Source organism: Gastrolobium bilobum, unplaced genomic scaffold (assembly GCF_033153095.1).
Source record: "Gastrolobium bilobum isolate Gb01-03AN ecotype WA unplaced genomic scaffold, APGP_CSIRO_Gbil_v1 utg2134, whole genome shotgun sequence".
In the NCBI taxonomy this organism is placed as follows: domain Eukaryota; kingdom Viridiplantae; phylum Streptophyta; class Magnoliopsida; order Fabales; family Fabaceae; genus Gastrolobium; species Gastrolobium bilobum.
The window spans coordinates 273,499-294,885 of NW_026899657.1; the positions used below are offsets into that span (position 1 = coordinate 273,499).

At 33.5% G+C, this 21,387-nt stretch overlaps 1 protein-coding gene across 1 annotated transcript; it reads right to left on the bottom strand.

Annotated features, from left to right (window-relative positions):
- Positions 1–11,741: 11,741 nt before the first annotated feature.
- LOC133292347 (nudix hydrolase 10-like) lies at positions 11,742–20,377 on the bottom strand. The gene is made up of 12 exons (XM_061490756.1): positions 20,192–20,377; positions 19,138–19,203; positions 18,763–18,900; positions 18,555–18,632; positions 18,410–18,460; positions 18,270–18,304; positions 17,948–18,056; positions 16,884–17,081; positions 15,144–15,366; positions 13,303–13,473; positions 13,050–13,181; positions 11,742–11,806 (listed from the first exon to the last, which is right to left on the bottom strand). Exons 1-12 carry the CDS (start codon positions 20,375–20,377, stop codon positions 11,742–11,744), a joined length of 1,452 nt encoding a protein of 483 aa, XP_061346740.1.
- Positions 20,378–21,387: the final 1,010 nt, after the last annotated feature.

A 21,387-nucleotide genomic window follows, 5' to 3' on the forward strand; every position in this document is an offset into this window, starting at 1 on the left:
AAAGTTATGAATCAAGGGAGATGTAAAGGCACGTTTATGGCAATGAACATTAATTTCATTGCCTAAATTGATCCTCATATTAGCCTAAATTTTGCAAAATCGAAAATAACAATTGATTCGATTGCAGAGACCATAAAAATTATCAGAAAATTCCAACATAAATTTCACTGAATAAAACACATTCATTCTTTATTCTATTTTTTTATTTTACTTATTGAGGAAGCAAACATAACATTTTATTTATTTTAGATCACTACGCTGCAAATGCATTGCTTCATTCTTCAGCCATCTCAGTCATCGAAGAATTTGTCAGGATTAAGGTGAGCAATAGCATCAAAGTAAACATTGGCATCGCTTGAGCTGCTACCTCCCGACTCATCTTTTTCAGTTGGGTCTGGATATGGGTCTGTACCTGACCCACCCACTTCCATTGGAGCATCACAAGTTGTTGATAACGGTGGTGGCACACGATATGCAGCTGCATGGAGACGATAACGATTATGGTAAAGAGTGCAAAGGTCAGCATAATTATGTAAACCTAACCTCCTCATTGCCCATAACAAATCTTCTGCGGTAACAGTTGCTCGTTGCTCGCTTTGGCACCGCATATTAGCCTCGCTAGTGATGAAGCTAATGAATTCAGTCACACACTCTACCATTGTTATCTTTGTTTCATCAGTAATTTTTGCATTCGGTGGAAGAGCTTGACGCACGATTCTTAGCACATTGGACATTGGAAGGTTTAGATTTTCTTGATGCGGAGCTGCATCTTCCACCACATTCTTGTTTCTTGAAGAAGAATCCCCTTCCTCCTGCAATTGCTTTGAACCTAAAAACACATGCACCCCAAGTTTTGTGATCATTTTGCTAAGAAAGAAAAAACAATAATTAAGAAGAAAAGGAAAGGAGAGATAAAAACTCTGATAAGAAATTACCAAAAACAATATTGACAGAAAAATTGAGAATAAAAATTTAAACAAAAATTCTTGTAGAAAATTATCCAAACCAATTTATATAGTTATCAACCTAGTATTGGAGATTAAGCTTATACACATCTATATATATATATATATATATATATATATATATATATATATATATATATATATATATATATATATATATGATGAGTATTAAAAATGAAAACTAATATATTTAACACGTTTGAATTCTTTGGAGTGCTTACTAGAGATTGATTTTTCAGGCTGGCCATGGTGAAAAGAAGACCCTCCGTGCTCCATACTCTCTTCTTGAATAAAATGATAAATGCTTGAATTTTCTACTTTGCTTATGAATGGACACTGGTTACAGTGTGTTCAATTTATAATGGGGAAAAGCTAATCCTGATACTTTTATTTAAGCGTAAAGGATTTCTCTTATCAATCAAAATAAATTATCTCCGGTGAATTCAAAATGACTTCGTTTTGATGCGGAAATCATGATATTTTTATCATTCTAATTTATTGCAAAATTATATTAATTTTTATCATTATAATTTTTTAATCTTACAATCTAAAATGACGTTATTTTTAGACTCACTGAAAATAACTTTATCTTTAGTCACTGGAAAAATACTTTTTCCTTTATTTAATTATTTTTTGGTGAAATCTTGGTGTTTTTAATGAGAGAGATAAGCTGGTTTGACTTTTACAAACCATTTAATGTGGGGAACTAAAAATTTATTGCATTATAATTAATTAAAAATGGATCAAAGTAATAAAAGGCTGAATAAAAGAAATATGCCTTTAATTTGCCTATTGAATGGACACTGGTTTCAATCCACGGGATTTATACAGGGGAAAAGTTGATCCGGGTGATTTGATTGGCAGTTTTAATGAGGGATCTTAGACTTTTTTCTTAAAATATCATTTATTGTGATGAATACAAAATTTATTACATTATATTACCAATTTTTTTTATTACATTGTAATTAATTAAGGGAAATTCAATTCATACGTGCCAGGAAGGTGAAACCATTTTCCTACTAATTCATGGAAAAGCATGTTAGACTTTTTTTTTCAAAAAAAAAGCAGTGGGGCCCACAGAGAAAGACTTAATTTCCATTAAGTAAACTTTAATCAATCAAAACAAGACAAATTGGGTAATAAATTTATTAATATATAAGACATTTAAATCTACTTATTTTCTTCTTAATTTATTTTTTTGAAAATTTTGACTTTAAGGTGAGTGTGTTGTTTTAAGCGTTAAAAAAACAAATAATTTTATAATTTAGCTTTTATATAAATTTATAAAATTTATTAATATTATTATAAAAGTGAGTGATATTAATATCGTATTCATCTTCTAGATTAGCTTCAATATGTATTTATATAGTTGATTTTGGGTATAAAGCTTGTCATATATCTAGGGGTGTTCGCGGTCTGGATTGGATCGGTTTTAGAAGAAAAAATCATCCGATCCAATCCTTTCGGTTTGATCATATAATCATCCATTCGGTTTTGATTTTTTTTCAAATCCGATCCGATCCAATCCAATTTTTTTCGGTTTGGTTTGGATCGGTTTTCAGTTTTTTGAAATTCTTAAAATTTATTTCATGATTATTGTGCAAATAACATCTTTTGTATATATTGGCTTTGTAATTTTTTTTTTGAAATACAAAAGTATTAGTAAACTATAATATAATTTTTTTAATTTTGGCAATGAGATATGAAGCCCTACAAAGATAAAATTTTGTTGATAAGATATGACTAGATTTTTTCTTGGGTTTAGTTGATGGGTTAATGGGTCTTGGGTTTAGAAATTTTTAGGCTATTATTAGGGAAATACCCAAGTAGGTAAAGGAAAATTAATATATTGGATCGGTTTAGATTGGATCGGTTTTCATCAACCCATCCAAAAACCGATCCAATCCAATTAAAATTTGCGGTTTTTAATCGGTTTTCGGTTTTTCGGTTTTCGGTTTATTCGGTTATCGGTTTTTCGGTTCGGTCACCGCGGTTTGAATCGGTTTGGATCAGTTGATGAACACTCCTACATATATCGATGATAAATTTTTTTTATGGCTAATAAAACCATGCGGTATCTCTTTTTAAAAGTTTATAAAGTTAATTTTTTTGTTAAAGTTTTGTTGATAATTGAAACCATATATATATATTTTTTATAAATCACATGTATCTTTTATTGGAGTTTTTTTAGATAAATCACATGTATCTTTCATGGGAGGCAATCTTGTTTAGGGAGAATCTAGGATTGAGACTATAAACACCTCTCAAAGATAGTACTGAGTGAGGAAGATCAAACACATGTTTTCACCCACTACAACAAAAGAGGTATACAGAGGCGGTTCACAGGTCATTTCACGACGGTTCAAACCACCTCCAAATGCGTGTTTCGGCTGTTAACCAACCGTCGTTGTTACTACCGTCGAGAGGCAATTCAACGACGGTTTAGCTGAACCGCTGGAATAACCGTCCACTATTTAAGTCTTCTACATACACAAAAACATACACCCATAGATTAGGCCATTGGTCATGCCTCAAATCTAAATGATAACATTTTAAATGGATCCTCTAATAACATTGAAGTGAACATCGCCTTCACTTTAAGCCTGCAAACAAAACTTCGTGCTCAACATATACGTATATATTATTTTCGTATCCTAAATCAGCATAAAAAACAAAACTTCAATTAATCATAAATATTTTGAACAGTAACTTCAATTTAAAAAGCCTTCTAAAAAATAAAGTCTCCACTTTAAAACCTTTCACTTAGATCAAATAAAAAAAAGCCACACATTACTTTCAAGCACGTAATGACACATAACAATCTTATATACTTAACTAGAGATCTACGTTCGTACAGTTTGAATATGAGCAATTGTAGACATGTGATGAGATGTGATGGAATTCCAACTTTATAGTTTCAATATAACAATATATTGACAGACTAATAATCAAGTTCCTTAAATCCGTTAAATTTGACAAATTATTCTGCCCTTGCAGTCATATTATACAATTTAAAATACATGATTAAAACAAGTTCCAATCATCATCTCAAACAGAAAACATAAGAAAATTTTGGTAAATGTATTATATACCTGTTGCAATCCATTTGATGCAAAACCAGGGGGCATTTGACCCCCAAAGCTACGTACCCCAAAAGCCAATGCTTCCTCCAAAGATTGAACTTTAGATTTCAACTCTCTAATTTCATTGTCTGTAGATGTTGAGGAAGATGCCCCAGAACTACAATGACGTTTAAAAATTTGGGAAGGGCAGACCCCAAATCCCATACCCCGTACACGTCCAGGGTGCTCCTTCCCAAACACCTGAACATAAGCATCTTCTTCGGATAAAGTTCCATCATTTTGTGCAGATAATAACAAATCCTACAAAATTTGATCCAACAACCAATTTAAAAACAGTAACATTGTCATATAGGAATACAAGTAAACAACTATATTCCACTTACATTTTTCTCCATAGCCTCTTCATTCACAAATGTACCATCTTTTTTCAGATGTGAATAGCCATACATTTCCGCTCTATTGATAGGCTTACCTTTTTCAATTTCCTAAAACAATAAAATAACCAACAAAAATTATTTACCAAGACTCTGTATGATTTAACCAAGTACTAATAGCAATACAGAGTTGGACAACAACCAAAAATTAAGAACAAAAAACAATTTACACAACGCCTATCACACAAGATACACCACAAGATGCTCAATCATAACTCCAAAACAAGGCACAAGCAATGCATAAAATTAATGTTTACAGAATATCAAGAATAGGCCCAAAAATTGGGAACCAGAATTACCAATTGCATCTCTATCAAAAAATAACAAGTTATCTATTAAAGGTATACCGTAGAAACTACTACAATTCATCAAATGCAGATTACCATATTCCTCAACCAAACTTGTGGGCCATCCATCATTTAAACAAACCATACACATAAAGTTCTGTAATCGAAACCAAGTAGAAAAATAGTGGATGCAAATCACTGTACTTAATGAGTTATATAACCAAAAAAGGTATTTTTACTTAACAAGAACCATAGAATCACATAATCATACAAAATAAAAATAAAAATCTGTACCAGCTCTCTTTTTCTTCTTGCAATAGACTTTGAGCCTAAAGTGTGAGGAATTGTTAGCTTTTCCCTGTTGGCAGTATTCTTTTCAGCAATTTCCTACATTAAACATAAAATAATTAAGTACCCTAGAATGGTAACAAGTTCAACACAACCGGCGTTCCTCTTCATTTATCTTTCTCTTGTCCTAATTTTCTTTCCTATCATGTTCTAGCTAGATGCAAATATTTGTAATTTTAATTGGCACAAGTTGTGTTCATTTAACTCTTATAAGAAGGTGGAACCCATACCTTTATTTTTTTGTCCATTCTCGCTCACTTTCATTACTTTTTTTCTCTCACTTAAAATAATACACATTTTTTCGTTTATTTTATTTACATTATTCATTAAGATACCTTTTATTTATGAAGTATACTAAAAATTATATTTTTAATTTAAATATTGAAACACCAATTAAGTCAAACAGATAAAAGAATCTTAACGTCTCTTGTGGTCGTCGTCATCAATGCTACACATAAAAGAGTTTATTTGGAAATTGCATCTTCAGGTTATTGGTTTCCCAAAATCATTGGAACTATTTCCCAAACACATAAGATAAAACGCATGCTTTCATCCTTACTCAGAAGCTTCAAGGATGGATGAACCTTGATATCACGCAAGAATACCCGATCTTCAAATAACATTTGAAAACCAATTAAAACCACGTTAACTTCCCACATTGATATTAAATTTGAAAACTAATTCAAATAACAACCTTACAATTAAGTTAGGTCAATAGACTTACATTTTATGCTTTGCTAAAACGTGTCATCTTCAAATATTTGGGAGGGATTATTAAAATTAAAAAAAAAAAATAGGATTTTTACAATAATTCATTTATTTTAAATATTAACCATAATTTATTTTACGAAAAAAATATTTGTCCTTTTATTGTACATAAATATTTGTCGTTTTAATTGACACAAGTTGTGCTCATTTCACTTTCACAAAAAGATGGACCCATACTTTTATTTTATTTTATTTTTGTCTATTCTCTCTCTCATGACCTATTTTTTTCTCTCACTTAATACGCATTTTCTCATTAAGCGAACGGTACGAAATAAATTTGATTGACTTTCCAATCAAAATTACTATGTTATTAAATATTCAGTTTGATCTCCAAATTATACTCTATTAATTTAACTTTTCATTATTCCAATTGTACCGGCCTCCATATTAGGGTATGTATAGAAATTATGTAACCATCATTCAATTTCGGTGCTTTAAGTCTAAATTATAGCAAGGAGACTTCAGAGAAGAGATACTCAACAAAATTATATGGTTGAACCAATTTTATGAAAATGCGACTTATCATTGACTCGGTTTCAGTAGTAGATAAGTGGTTCACTAGTCCAATTGGAAGTGTCACTAGTTGAAAAGCTTGATTTAAATAACACGTAAAAGTATGTAATATATATAGGGTAGAATCCTTTGACACTGGTGTCAAACTTTAAAATTAGACACTAAATCCTAACTATTGATTTTTGCCAATCAACAATTATCATTTATTATGAATCCAATTAATTAATTAAAAATCAATTCCTAATAAATGATAATCGTTCATTGGTGGAAGTCAACTGTTATAATTTGGTGTTAAATATCAAAGTTTGACACCGATATCAAAGGATCATATACATATATATATATATATATGTTAATAATAATAACAAAATAGCACAAAGAATTCAATGACATAGTGGTTGTTGTCATTTAATTTGTCCAAGGTGTAATGTGTTCAAATCCTGTTGGCTGAAATGATATATTTGGAGGCGGTTACAAACCGTCGTTGATATCCGTCGTAGAATTGTTATATTTAACGACAGTTGGTTAGGGCGTCGTACTAACGGTCGTGATATCATATTTTGCGACGGATTACCATCAACCGTCGTTGAAATTCAGTCGCGAAATACACTACCATCATTTGGTTAATTGAAACCATATCTAGCACTAGTATTTAGGAATGTGGATAAAGGTATAATTTAGGCATGTCAAACTAGACTTTAGCTTTAATAAGTTAGATCTATATACAATATTTCAAGTTTATGTTGACTTATTAGCTTGATACAAACTAAGTTGTAAGTTTGACCTGACTTGTTTTTAAAAAATATAAACACTTTGTAAATTATAATTTTTGACTACTTCATTTCTTTTGTATGTTTAAGTTGATAGAAGGTCAAAACAATATAATAACTGAAGCCAAAATATTGACAATTTAATTATTTTGCTGAAAATCATAAGATATTATTTATTAAAAAATATTGGCGGACCAAGAAGTTTTTAGGCTAGGTATTTTAAAATAGACTTGGGACATGATTTCTAAATATATATTTTAATGAGTCCAATCTTATATTATTTTTAAAAAATATCATGCTAAGATAAACCAAAAGCAATCTAAGCTATAGGCCCTTGACAAATTGTATGACTTATCTACACTCCTAAATATGCATAATGTATTTTTCCAATGTTTAGAAACCATCATTTATTGCTGCACACTCATAATCGACTTTACGATGGGAAGATTTTATAAAAAGGGCATAAGCTCATTTTTTTTTTCTCTAAACTCATTCATAACCAGATTGTTATACACCACATGGTGACATAGGCAGTAAAAGAAATGATTTAGAGTATGTTTGACGCATTTTTTTAAGCTAAAACTACTCTTTAAGTTAAAGTTAAAAATTAAAAATCAAAAAATAAAGTTAAAAGTCATTTGGTGGTTATACAAACTTTTTAATTTCTCAAGCTAAAAATAAATTATTTGGTAAAATAATATTTTTTCTAAAAAGTTGGTATACATAAAAAACAAGTTTCTCGAGAGAGTTTTTAGCCTTTTTTAATATTATATAAAAAACTCTTTTTATAGTAAGAGTTTTTATAAAAATATGTTTGGCTAAATTCTCCTTTTAAATTAAAGAGAAGAAAAGCTAAATCATACTTATAATAGTCGAAACCAAATACTACTTAATTATATAACCTTGAGTTAGTGAACAATAATGGGGACAGTGACCAAAATGCCACGTTTTGGCAAAAAAATTACCAGAATGCCACGCGAACAGTAAAATTTTTCAAACTGCCACGCGGCATAATTCGCTACACAGTGTAGCGAATTATGCATGCAAGTAATTTGCTACACAGTATAGCGAAATATGTCACGTCAGAATGCACAGAACCAAAAAGTGCCATGTGTCAGAATGTTGAAATTTACTACATAGGGTAGCGAATTTCAACAATTTTGACACATGGCACTTTTTGGTTCTGACGTGGCATATTTCGCTACACTGTATAGCGAATTATTTGCATGCATAATTCGCTACACTGTGTAGCAAATTATGCTGCGTGGCAGTTTGAAAAATTTTACTGTCCGCGTGACATTCTGATAATTTTTTTGCCAAAACATGACAAAATGGTCACTCACCCCAATAATGGTACGTAGGAGGCGCAATTCAATCCTTTTATTTTTCATTCCGCAATGATATAATTGCTATTTGGATATGTAGGCAAGTCTTCGAGGTGGAAAAGTTCCATCTGTTCACGTCACATCTATCAATATAAGCAATAATGACAAAAGCAAGGAACTAGATACGGTCAGCCTTAGATAAGCTCCGTATCGCTACTTAATGTAGCGAACTTATGTGTATCTGACATATATTTTAATAGTTGTTTTTACATAGTTCGTTATTACTCCAACGAATTTCTATGATACTGCCACGTGTTTTATTTTTGTTAGAGTAGAGGAGTATTAATTATTACCTAGTTCGCTACACCCAGTAACGAACTAGATGACAACCAGAAACACGCCACATCAGCAATTGAGTTCGCTAGCTGCTGTAACGAACTCGAATACATGATATTTTGGCAAATATTGCTGTTCGAGTGGCATTCTGGTAAAAAAGTGATCAATGTGTGATACATTGGTCACTGTTCTGAGATTTATACGGATGCAGTAGAAGAATATTATAAACCTTAGAAGGATTGGAAATTTCGGAGAGCATCAAAACAAAATTATCTATAATTTTCATTTGAGGACATATATGATATCTAAATTACTTTAAGAAAAGTAAACTATTCAACTTAAATATTTCAATCACCTTCGTAATGGAAAGTTTCCCTATATAGTAAATTTCATCAAGATAAATGAGTCAATTCTATGGATAGTAGATGTATTACTATCTCAAAAAGTGATTTCTTATCTCACGAAGGGCAAAAAGGCATTCATAGTATGAATATGCCTCACTCAAGGGATACACATTCAAAAAAGAAATATAAGAATAATTCAATAATGTGTGAACAAGAAAGAATAGGAAAATTACAATAATCAAAACAAGAACGCATAAATTCATCTCAAGGCTCCGAAATCCATTGCAGTCTCTAACGATGCATACATCACTTTACAAAATCCAAAATCAAAGGAAAAATATTGAATTCCCATGACCCAATTTAAGGGTCATTATTATCAAATGAAGACCTTCTCTATGGTGTTGAAATAGCTTCTTCACTCCCTTTATTATGTGAAAAACCAATATTGGACCTTTTAGCTTGTTTAAAATAATAAGGCACTTAACGTCACCCTTAAACTAATAATATTGAGTTCAACACTAAAATAAATATATGAAATCATTATCATTGGAGAAGAAGTAGTTTGCAAGTTAAAAATTGTAGATCTTATCCCATAGTTGCCAGGAACGAAAACAATCAACCTCGTGAGTGAGACGACATTTGAAGAAGGAAGACAGCAACCATGAAAATAGAAACTGATATTGCAGTTCCCAATCATTAATTAGACACAGAGAGTAAACTCTGGGGAAATTTCCCTGAATTCATTTGTTTAGAAAGGAAAGTAGCAGTGGTGGGTAATGCTTCATGTCCACAGGGGATCCTGAAAGAACATTAGAAGTACATGTACTTTTTAAAAAAATATTCGTGGCTTCATCCACCATTATAATCTTCAATAATCCATAAATCATGATATGATATTATAGCCATCAACATTCGGAGTCAGTCCCCTTCGGGCCAGAGTGCTGAATACATATTTTTTAAAATGCATATTACGAGGCAACTCAGGAGAATCTAAAATATGCAGAAATAACAAACAGTAAAAAGACTGGATTCTAATCATCGAAATATAAGAATACCAGAATAGAAATATCTATTAGTGGACTAATCATAGAAACATACACTAGAAAATAAATAAACAGTGGTGAGGAATGAGTTTTCACTAATTACTTTAAAAAGTAAAGGAGTAGTTGGCCACCGGCACCAACAAAGTTTAGCTATTCCATTACACTTTGGAAATTTTTACTTGTATTATCATAAACATAAAAGCATATATGTGTTATGAGATAAATAAGATGCATGAGATGGTCATGGCTTTCCTACTACTAGTTTTGGTGGCGTAAATAATCTCGTACATACGTATGTACCTCAGTCTTGACCACCATATGCATCTTCTTTGAATCTTCTCATAACAAACCATTCCAATCTCTTGCACAGTCACATGCAGCTTCAAATACTTCCTGCCCCACAAATTATACACATTGTAACATCCCGGGCGCTGACGAGGGCGGGTAGTGATCGCCTGTGCGAAAGGGCACAAACAAGGAGCGGCTCCTGACAGGCTTCCAGCGACGGGGGTACATGAATGAATCGAATCAACACCCGAAAGAGAAGGATTCCAGAGACTGTGCTGGTATAGGACAGCACATTTGAGGATAGCTTATAAGAATTAATTGGTACTACTTATACTAACAAGATGCATCTGCTTTTCGGTAGCCCGGATCTGAAGAACTTCATAGTTAAGCGTGCTTGACTTGGAGAAATTCAGGGATGGGTGACCTCCTGGGAAGTTTTCCCGGGAAGTGTGCGAGTGAGGACAAAGCACGCTGAAAAGTCTCGTGTTAGTGTGTGGGGATAGTCATTGATTCTTGCAAGTTGTCGGGCGTTACAAGTGGTATCAGAGCAGGGCCTCTCTTCCAGTACGGTGTGGTTCGAGGACGAACCAGGCGGAAGCTGGTGGGCATGTAACATCCCGAGCGCTGACGAGGGCGGGGAGTGATCGCCGGTGCGAAAGGGCATGGTGCAAAAGGGCACAAACAAGGAGCGGCTCCTGATAGGCTTCCAGCGACGGAGGTACATGAATGAATCGAATCAACACCCGAAAGAGAGGGATTCCAGAGACTGTGCTGGTATAGGACAGCACATCTAAGGATAGCTTATAAGAATTAATTGGTACTACCTATACTAACAAGATGCATCTGCTTTTCGGTAGCCCGGATCGGAAGAACTCCACAGTTAAGCGTGCTTGACTTGGAGCAATTCAGGGATGGGTGACCTCCTGGGAAGTTTTCCCGGAAAGTGTGCGAGTGAGGACAAAGCACGCTGAAAAGTCTCGTGTTAGTGTGTGAGGATAGTCATTAATTCTTGAAGCGGCCGGGTGTTACACACATATAATTACATAGACAAAGACATGGACTCAAAGATGCTAAGTTGCTTACCCCGGAAGGAAACTCGTAGTAATAATATGCTTCTGTCATCTCAACTCTGTTTAGATCTGATTCCCATAGCCTAATCTGTCACCATTACAATGCTATACATCAGAACACACACACACACACAGTATTACGTTCCAAAACCTGATGTGTGACGTTTTCAGGCACAGATGGCATCCTTTCTGCAACTCGAGGATGAGCATTCTGCTGAAGAAAACTGATTATCTGCAACACAATGCACACAGTTGTTTGCATAAGAGATTGTCTGAAGTAAATTTCCTAAAAGTCAACTCAAACAAACAACATTTCCTTAATGTTTTAAACTAGGATTAAAGCAAGTTCATAGGGAAATTCTGGGTTTCTATCTTGGACACTGGTTTATGTTACTTAAGGCTAACATATAACTCCATTCCAGGAACTGGGGCGGATTCCATTAATAAAAAGAGAAAAAGTAAATAAGTTAAAAGTAGAAAAAAAAAATTACTTTTCAAGTTTGATAACGCCACTGGTATTATTCAAGATGGTCAAAGAATGCCTTTTAGGTTGGCCCTGAATGCCAACACCACCACGAATATGAATCAGTTTGCATAGTATCTATTCCTTTACAATTGTCTTTATCAAATATAGTAACAAATAGTTTGCAATTAATTACCGTCTTATCTCCTTATCAACTTTGATGGGGCTTCCTACCACAACTCAAAGAAAGCTGGATGCGGTGGACTGCTAAGGGATAAGAGTGGTAAGTGACTGGGCTGCTACTCTTTAAGTCACGTTAAGTTTGAGTAAATTTTTATATGTATACAACTAAAGTTAGGGGAAAAAAATAAAAAGAAGAAGAAAAAACTCATTTATAAATCAAATCAATTCACGTAGAGGGGAATAAAAATTATTTGTTCACATTAGATAAACAGAATGAATGTACAGAAAGATGTACCGTTTAACATTGCCCTTTTACCAAATAGAATGCACCTATGGTTGAAGAAGTATCGATCAAGTTTGGCTTATACTGCAGTCAGACCTTTGGAATTGTATATTAATAAACTTGAAGAATGGTTCTGAGGAGTTTATATTCTGTATATCTGAGTCTAATTTCTGGTCAGGTGATGTCGATGTTAATATTGATTTTCAACTTGCATATGGATGCTTTCAAAAGACTATTTAGATAGTTACATTGTGATGACATATTCCTCATACCCATCATCTTGTCTCGCTAGATATGTGCTGGATGTATATGGACAGATCAAACTATTTGTATGGTGGAGTTATATGGAAACATGACATTCCATTAACATGTAACTCTCACAGAGGAAATAAGGAGGATAAAAGAATTAAGGGTGCGAGAATTATAGTATAGGAACCTAATGGGGAAAGTTGGATCAATTTAAAATCCATGCAAATCTCAGGAGACCTAAGCTGAAGGAAGCAACGAGAAGAGTAAGGAAAGGAACCACAGTCAGCAAAAACAAACAGCAAGAGTGAGTTTTGGCAAGGTCATATATCAAAGTCTGCAAATGCGACGAGTAATGTGCCAATGTGTAATCATAGTCGAATCCATAAACTTCCAATTTGTCCAATCTCAAGCTTTTATTCACATATATGCCTAATCCAATACACGAACAGAAAAAAAATAGATCAATATTCACAAAAAAAAAAGAAAAAGAAACGCACTCATTCATTCTATTTGAAAAACAAATGTTGAAGCAACCAAACAAGTTACGAACCTTTAGGATTCATTTTGGGCATTTTTCTGAGCGCATCGGGAATCTTGAGAAAACTCTGTTTTGCAACTTCGAATTCGCGACGGAGCGCGGCTATCTCCTCGTCGTCAGGTCTCAACACAATATGTTTCGACGATTCAACAATGCTATAGCTTCGAGAGCTTCCAGAAAACCCTAAACCATATAAGAATCAGCTCAGTGGTTTCGCACACAATCGATAAACACAAGTATTTCTAGCGCTATTTATTTTATAGAACAAAAAGAAACAAACAGGTAGAAAGCATTATTAAATATTATGAAGGATTTTTAAAAAATTGATGATGAGAAAAAGACCATATAGGAGTATAAAAGATGAAAGTGGCGTACCCTGCGATAAAGGAAATAGAAGAATCAGAATGAGTATTCAGCGACAGAACATAGAAGAACAATACTGACTAATAGAGAGAGGAGTGTGGATTAATTTTGAATTAATTATGTTTATGAAAATTTAACATGAAAATAAAAAGTTTGTTAGACATACAATATTTTGTGGGGCCTGCATTTTTTGAAGTAAAAAAAAAAAAATTACGGTACACAAAACAAATCTTTATAACATAACACAATCAATTTTCTTATCATATAACTCTTATAAAACTTTAAAAGAAATTTGAATGAATATGTTATTTCATCATCAGCAAATATCTTTTGAATTATGATTTTATGTTTTCTATAAATAAACATAGAATCACAATTTTAAGATAATATTTTTCCATTGCAATTAAAGAAATAACTCTACTTAAATTCCGATTGTAAAACATGCACAAACCAAGGGGAAGAAGAGTACGAATAAGATGGGAGGCCATTGGATTTGGATTCAGCCTTTCATTCCAAGTTAAAGGCTTTTGAAAATTGAGAAGACGAGTTGTTCTAAAGCGAGTGTTGTGTTTGCGTTGGGTCAGTCAAGTGTGAAAAATTACGTGCCCATTGGTTGCTCTGTTCTAAAACGTACGGCATTCCATTAACATGTAACTTTCATAGTGGCAAAATATAATGTGAAATTGTGGAGTTTTAAAACTCTCCAAAATTTAAATTATTTAATAGAGGTTTTTTTTAACTTATACTAAATAACTTCCAGTAAAATATTTAGCAGAGGTTTTTCCAAAGGGTTTTTTTTCTTAAACTTCACGATTAATTTGAATTCAGGAATAATAGTTCAGTTGGTGCACGGAAGCTTGAAGTGGAGATGTATTCGATCCTTCTCATTATTATCTTTGATAGATATTTAAAGTCATAATTGTATACTCGCCCTGAACTCAGGATTAATTCACGGGCAACTTATGAAACTATTGTGGGAAGAAATACAAAATAAAAAAATATATCATTGTCTCGTTGTCTAGAGGAAGAAAGTTTATAAATAGGTGGGATTTTAGTAGAAGTTGGAAAAAAAATTGGAAGGTGTAAGGAGCAAATGGTGAGTGTAGTGAAATAAGAAGAGAGAAAGAAGTTGTTAGCAAGTTCTTAGCAATTTAGCTATGACAAAAGAGGGAATATTTTTTTATATGATGCATATGAGATAAACTTGTTTCATGCAACAAATTTATTTAATGTAACATGATAAACAATAATCCTGGATATAATTGAAACTTGTAGAGAATCTTATCATGGACGGATATATTACAGCAGCATCTACAGACTACAAGTACTGATAACCCGATATCATATTACATAGCACGTCCAATTTAAAACGATCATTAATTTTTTCCATGACTAGATAAATGAAAGCAGCTAGATTCAGAAGAGAAAAATAAAGTAAGAAAAAAGCATCAGGGGAGGAACTAGAAGTGGCAGAAGCATTGAAGCAGAGCCTTCGCCTCCACCATAAGGCACGTAGGTGTATGGATTTGGAGGTTCATAAATGTAAGGAGCAGGAGGAGTACAACACTGAACACCTGCAGCAGTAGGAGGGCACTTACTCTTTGGTGGCGGTGGGGCGCCATATATAGAGTAGCCAGAAGGCGGAGGAGGAGGAGGTGGAGGTGGCGGTGGTAGATCTCCATAAGAAGGATAACCAGAAAGTGGTGGAAAAACCTATTGACATGGTGGATCACATTTGTAGCAGTTCATGTAAAGAACCTTGAGATACACCACCCAAAAGCTAGCTCAAAGGGTGAGAGTGCTCAAGGTCTTATAAAACTCTACATTAGTTGCACATACAACCAATGTGGGACTATATATCTCAACACGCCCCCTCACACGAGAGCCTATTGGGCTTAAAGAGTGGACAATGCAACAGGCCCAGCCTACCTGTGCTAAGAAACGCCACAATAGAAAGTCAGGGGCGGCGAGACTCTGATACCATGTAAAGAATCTTGAGATACACCACCCCAAAAGCTAGCTCAAAGTGTGGGAGTGCTCAAGGTCTTATAAACTCCACATTAGTTGCACATATAACCAATGTAAGACTATATATCTCAACAGTAGTTGGGGATATGCATCACCGTAAGCTGCTTCCAAATGAAAATTGCACACTGATAACCAAAACGGTACCACTACAACCAGCAGGAAATTTGATGGAAACATTTTCTTTCTCTTTTTTTATTTTATTTTATTTTATCTACTTTAATGTTTTCATTCACACTAGAAAATCATTTTATAAGAGGAAAGAAAGAAAGAAATGAGGATTGCGCGCAATGATGTTGTGACAGAGCTTTACGGGAAAAGAGTATAATAAATTTCCTTTTTTGATATGTAACCAGCACCTGTCTAATATGGTCTTGGATCTTTCGCCAATTTTTCTTCTGCATACAGGATTTGGTGCCGCACGACAGTATATTTGTCGTTATCGTATTGAAGCAGCACTCACAAATCTCCACCATTTTGCATGAGTCTCTAATCTATGCTAACAAAATTTTCAACCTTTCATTTTCACTTCTACTTTTTTTTTCCCCTTCTCTCTCTATTTTTTTTTTATTGTTTTGGCTTTAAACATGTCTTTTTATAATCATAGATAACTCCTGTACCATCGTTAATAATGGAGTTAGTCATAACGATGACTAGAAAAGATGAAAAGTTTGTCAAGGAAATGTCTCTGAGAAATTTATTGTCATGGAAGATTTGAAGAAAAAAACGTCCGCATGATTTTGCACATCACTTTATCTTGGTTCGTTTGTGGATAAATAAATTGAAAGATGGAAAAATACTTTAATTTTAAAATAGGATTTAATATCTTATATGGAAGGAAATAATTTTATTTCATATACACACAAAGATATATGGAATCTAATAAACTTTGAGATTTAATTTAATTTAATATTTTACTTTTTTTATCATCCAAATATAAAAGTTAAATTTTTTTTCACAGTTGTATTTTTTTTTCCCTCTGCCAAACGTAGGATTATTTTTAGGTAAGTTTCGTACAACATGTATAATCAAAGTGTAGAATCTGTGATACATGGCAAAAGCAGAGAAATTCTGGTTTAGTGTCAATGCTAAACATGAGGTGGACCCCAGTGTAGCCATAATTAAGCACTAAGCAAGAAAGTAAGGTGCAGCGAGCATCTCATTAGAGAGAAACGTCAATATCAACTATTGTCCAAGACCTAGACTGACTTGGAAGACTTGTCCAGGTCATGGCTGTTTAAATAAAGATAACTCAACTGCTCCTTGAAATATGATGAGATAAGTCGTGGTGAGAATCCAGCATAGCACCTTTCTATTTTTGCCAAACATAATTCACTTGCGTACTTGAAAGGCTCGTGCTTCTGGGTGACAGGTTGAGCAGCATATTCCTCAAATGGCATCCACTTCGTTAGAAAAGGAAAAGCACACCAAAATAAATTATATTCAAAAAGTAGCAAAAGATGGATAACAATAGCACTAGATTCATTACGGAAACAACTCAACTGGCCAACGGTAATGGCTTATATATATGGCAATAAAGTAGGAAGTTAATCAGCATATACTAGCTTCGTGTTAAGTGCTCTCTTTTGAATGCAGGGTTTCATATAATATCTGACTCATCTTGAGAGAAAGGGGCATTAATTTGATAGGTGAGGCTCGATAAATTGCAAGCATAAACGTGTAAAAACTAACAACTTTGAACTAAAAGAATCCTCTAACGTAGGCATGTAGTCAAGAATCCATCATTCTTAATTATCAGTTCCAGGGTCAATTTCAACAACGTGGGAACAAATTTACCATGTAAATCATGTGGTCATGTAGTTAATGTGTCTCATGATGTTAAATAATCTACCAATCAGTGTATTTACTGTTTAGCGTGTGAGAATAATTAGAATTCAACCTTCTGGTATATTATGTCACACACTCACAATTCACATTCACACCAGAAGGCCATATTGGAAGTCATTTTTCCTTTGCATTTTCAGTTAAGAATTTTGTAGTACATTTGCCATTATGACGTTGTTGATCATGAGCAGCAACATACGTTAAGGTTGATAATGATGTGCATTAATTGCTTGGTTCATCTTTTAGCTAGTCAATAGAAATCCTACATTTTGGAAGAAGAATGTTCCATTTATGTTATGAAAGTATATATCACCCTCATGCATATATGTGATCTGCTTTTATTGTGGCAAAATATCATATGTGAGATCTCTACATCAAAACCAATGAAAGATATATAAGGTGACTTTGACAAATATAATTATACCTTAGCAGCCTCAATTTCCAAATCTTGCTTTTTGATGTCACTAGAAAGAGGACGCAACTTGCAAAGGAAAAATAGGTCCGATTTTCCAAAGAATGAATTATGCGATTCTCTGAAAATTATAAACATGAGCAGTTTAAAACAAAAATAAAATAACAAGGAAATAAGAAAGACTGACTTCATTTGCATTTTCCAATGTTGAAATCATGAAAAAGATAAGGTAGCCAGGAGGAGGTGAAGAGAGTTAGATCGATCAGTTTTTAAAGTAAAACTTCAATAGAGGTCTAAATGTACGTATAGATATCAGAGACTTGAAAATTTAGACCTGAATGCTAGTACTTCCACAAATTCTGTATCAATCTGAACAAGGGAAAAAAATAGACCAATTTAAAGTTAAATTAATGCAAAGTCACAAAGCGCATTCAAGAACAAAATAGGAACGAAACATTCTATTTTGACACTTACTCCTGTCTCTTCTTTCACTTCTCTGACAGCTGCGGCAAAAAGCTCCTCACCCTGAAGTTATACCATGTTAGTTTCATGATTCAGACCAAATTGGAATTTAATTTTCAACACTAGAGGAGAAAATTTTCTTTCAATGTACTCATACCGCTTCAACTATTCCAGTTGGTATCTTCCAAACGCCAATACCCTGGAATTTACCTATTTTTTCCTGGACTACAAGCACCTAGAAGCCCACCAAAAACAAATAAAAGAGAAAGAGGAAAAATAATCAAATTTCTAGAACAGCTAGCTAGTATGAAACCAGGTTGAGTATTTGAAAGCGCTTAGATGAAAGAAGCATTCTCATTTTAGACCTCTTTTTTATTGTTTAAGACAAGACCACCGACCCTTACACGGTGGGATGCATTTGGCGGGATTGTGCAGCCTGTTTCAGGAATCCAATAAACTAGCATGAGATAGCTTGGTTCAGCATGGTGGTACCAGAAACCCTCCTGCCAATGAGATATGTGACCAACATAAGATAACATGTTTATTAGCTTTATAGAATCTACCTAGGTTTTATTTTAAACCAAATTTCACACAAAAGGTGTACAAAAAGAGGATGGACAAAATCAAGCTAGCTAACCTGTGTGGCTTCTATGAGATATATGACAAACATTCCCATTTGAATTTCAAAGTTAGAGAACATAAACAATCTTATGATGGCTTGATAGTTTTGGAGAGATTACCTTAATTGCAGTTTCAACAAGATTAACTAGTGCAATTGGTAACTTGATCCAAACACCCCTTTTCCCCTGCAATGTGTATTACAATTAATAGGATATGTTATATTCGCTTAGCTAATTCTTCTTTATCCTCATGATTTAAATGGAAAAGTAAAAATACTTAATATAGTAAGAGCCTGAAAAACATTTAATATTTTTTTTTCTTTAAGTAACTAGGAGGGTTCTCATAGGAGAATATATAATTATTCGAGTTAATTAGTAGATGATGACACTATGTAGAGGTAAGAAGTTGGTATATGGTTGAACCAGTCTTTCTTAATTAGTAACCTTACTACACAGTTTCTTAGCAAAAAAAAATATATATATTAAGTTTTGAAGCTTAAACTATATGTCCATTAACATTGTCTCACAGTTTACCTTGAAGTCACATAAAATCCATACAAATAAGGACTTCCAAGGGGATAAATTGAAGTATAATGATTTCTTTTTTCGATAAAAGAATTCACCGAAGTTGTGTTTGGATAGAGTGTTTTTCAAATCCCAGAAATTCAAAATACTGAAATTGAAATACCAGTTATTATAAAACACGTTTTGTTTGGATTGTAAATATGGAGCATTTCAAAATTCATATTATAGTTCATGGTTTCACACACTTGATTCCCTCGTTCCCTCACTTGGTTTCAAAATTTATCTGAGCGATTGGTGATTCTGCAATCAGTTCTGGAGGCTTTCAGAGAGAAAGACCTTGCATGCAAGTTGCAAGCTCTACATGATACTAGAGGGTGCCCTAGGAATGAAATCCAGAAGCCAGATGATCGAAGCTTTAAGAAACTGTTGAGAGAAAACGTGAAATTGTACACAATTCACCATAAAATCTGTCAAATAGCTTATTAGTTGGGACACTTCAGAAATTTGAACGAGTTAAGATAAAAGGAAGCTAGAAGAGTAGTTACACTTGATTTTTCACGTGAGAATTTTATTTTATAAATCTGAATGAATGAAACAAATACATCATCATTCAAAGGCTATATATATAAATAGTTATTATTATAATCACCTGTTGCTTCCATTGTGAAATTGAAGTTCTGAGCAAAGTAACAAAAACTTCAGTGTCCATTGGCTCCTTCAAGTCTATAATGACTCCTCCATGGGCATCATCAGTGGCAGGGAGAATGTCATCACATTCAAAACTATTGTCACACAATAGTTCACCTAATGGTGCTTGACTAGGTGAGACCGACATGGGCTAAACTGAATTATATTTAAAAATAACAAAAATAATAAACCCCTTAATATATTATTATAGTAGTAGTAAACTTTAAGAAACCATGAAACCCTGATGACACAATAAGAAAGTTCTAAAGGCAACAACAGAGAATACCTGTAGAATTGATAAGAGATGAAATGACGATGTATGGGGAATCAAAAGGCTAAAGTTTAGGGAAGAGTAAAAGGGAAGAACTACTCAATGGACGTTGGGAAGTTGAAGGGCACAAGGTTGCAATTTATAACCAAATCGACTCCAGGACAAGCACATTGCGCGTTGAAGTTCCCTTGTAGCTACGTAAGTTGCTTTCGATGTAAAAACTGTCATATATATTAATATATATGCATTGATATTAACTGAGCTATGTTTGCTAGAAATTCTAAGATGTTTCAGAATAAGAAATTTTCTTAAGGATAATTAAGTGTACATTTTAAAACTTTATAATGATGAACTTTTTTTTTTTTTTTAATATTTGACTTCCATAAAACTTTATAATATTGCTATAGGTGAAACATATTTATTATTTGATGGAATAGACTATAGTTGCCTAAATGGTAGCCAGCTGGGTGGCCATATAGTCAACACTAATTCGATCGTTTGAGCAGTATGATCAAAGTTTTTCTCTTTCGGCAGAAAGTCGAATACCAAAACCTTAAAAGTCTGAAGAGAAAACCTTAAAAGGAGTATAAGAACCGACCTTTCAGACGTGCCTTACAAGTCACGACTTGAGTTGACTTCAAAAGGTGTTTCATGTTTCGGGCTTGTTTGGTGGATAAGATAAGATAAGATAAATATGGTATGAGAAAATCTTTGCACCCTCCATTACTTTTTGGGAGGCCAACGTCCCATAGAAATTGTCTACCTGAGAAGTCTCCTTTGGCCCGTAGTTGGTGGATAATATAGGATAAGGATGGATATGATATGAGGGATGGATATGAGTTTATATCATATCCTATGTTTGATATGCACTAGATAAGGAGTATAAT

Bases quoted from the DNA above. Each gene is read 5' to 3' on its own strand.
- LOC133292347 (XM_061490756.1), bottom strand. From the start codon at position 20,377: ATGTCGGTCTCACCTAGTCAAGCACCATTAGGTGAACTATTGTGTGAC. The intron at 18,633-18,762 runs GTCTAAAATGAG...GTGGGCTTCTAG, and splicing joins TCTTAAACAATAAAAAAGAG to GTGCTTGTAGTCCAGGAAAA. The intron at 18,305-18,409 runs GTAAGTGTCAAA...TCCCTTGTTCAG, and splicing joins AAGTGAAAGAAGAGACAGGA to ATTGATACAGAATTTGTGGA.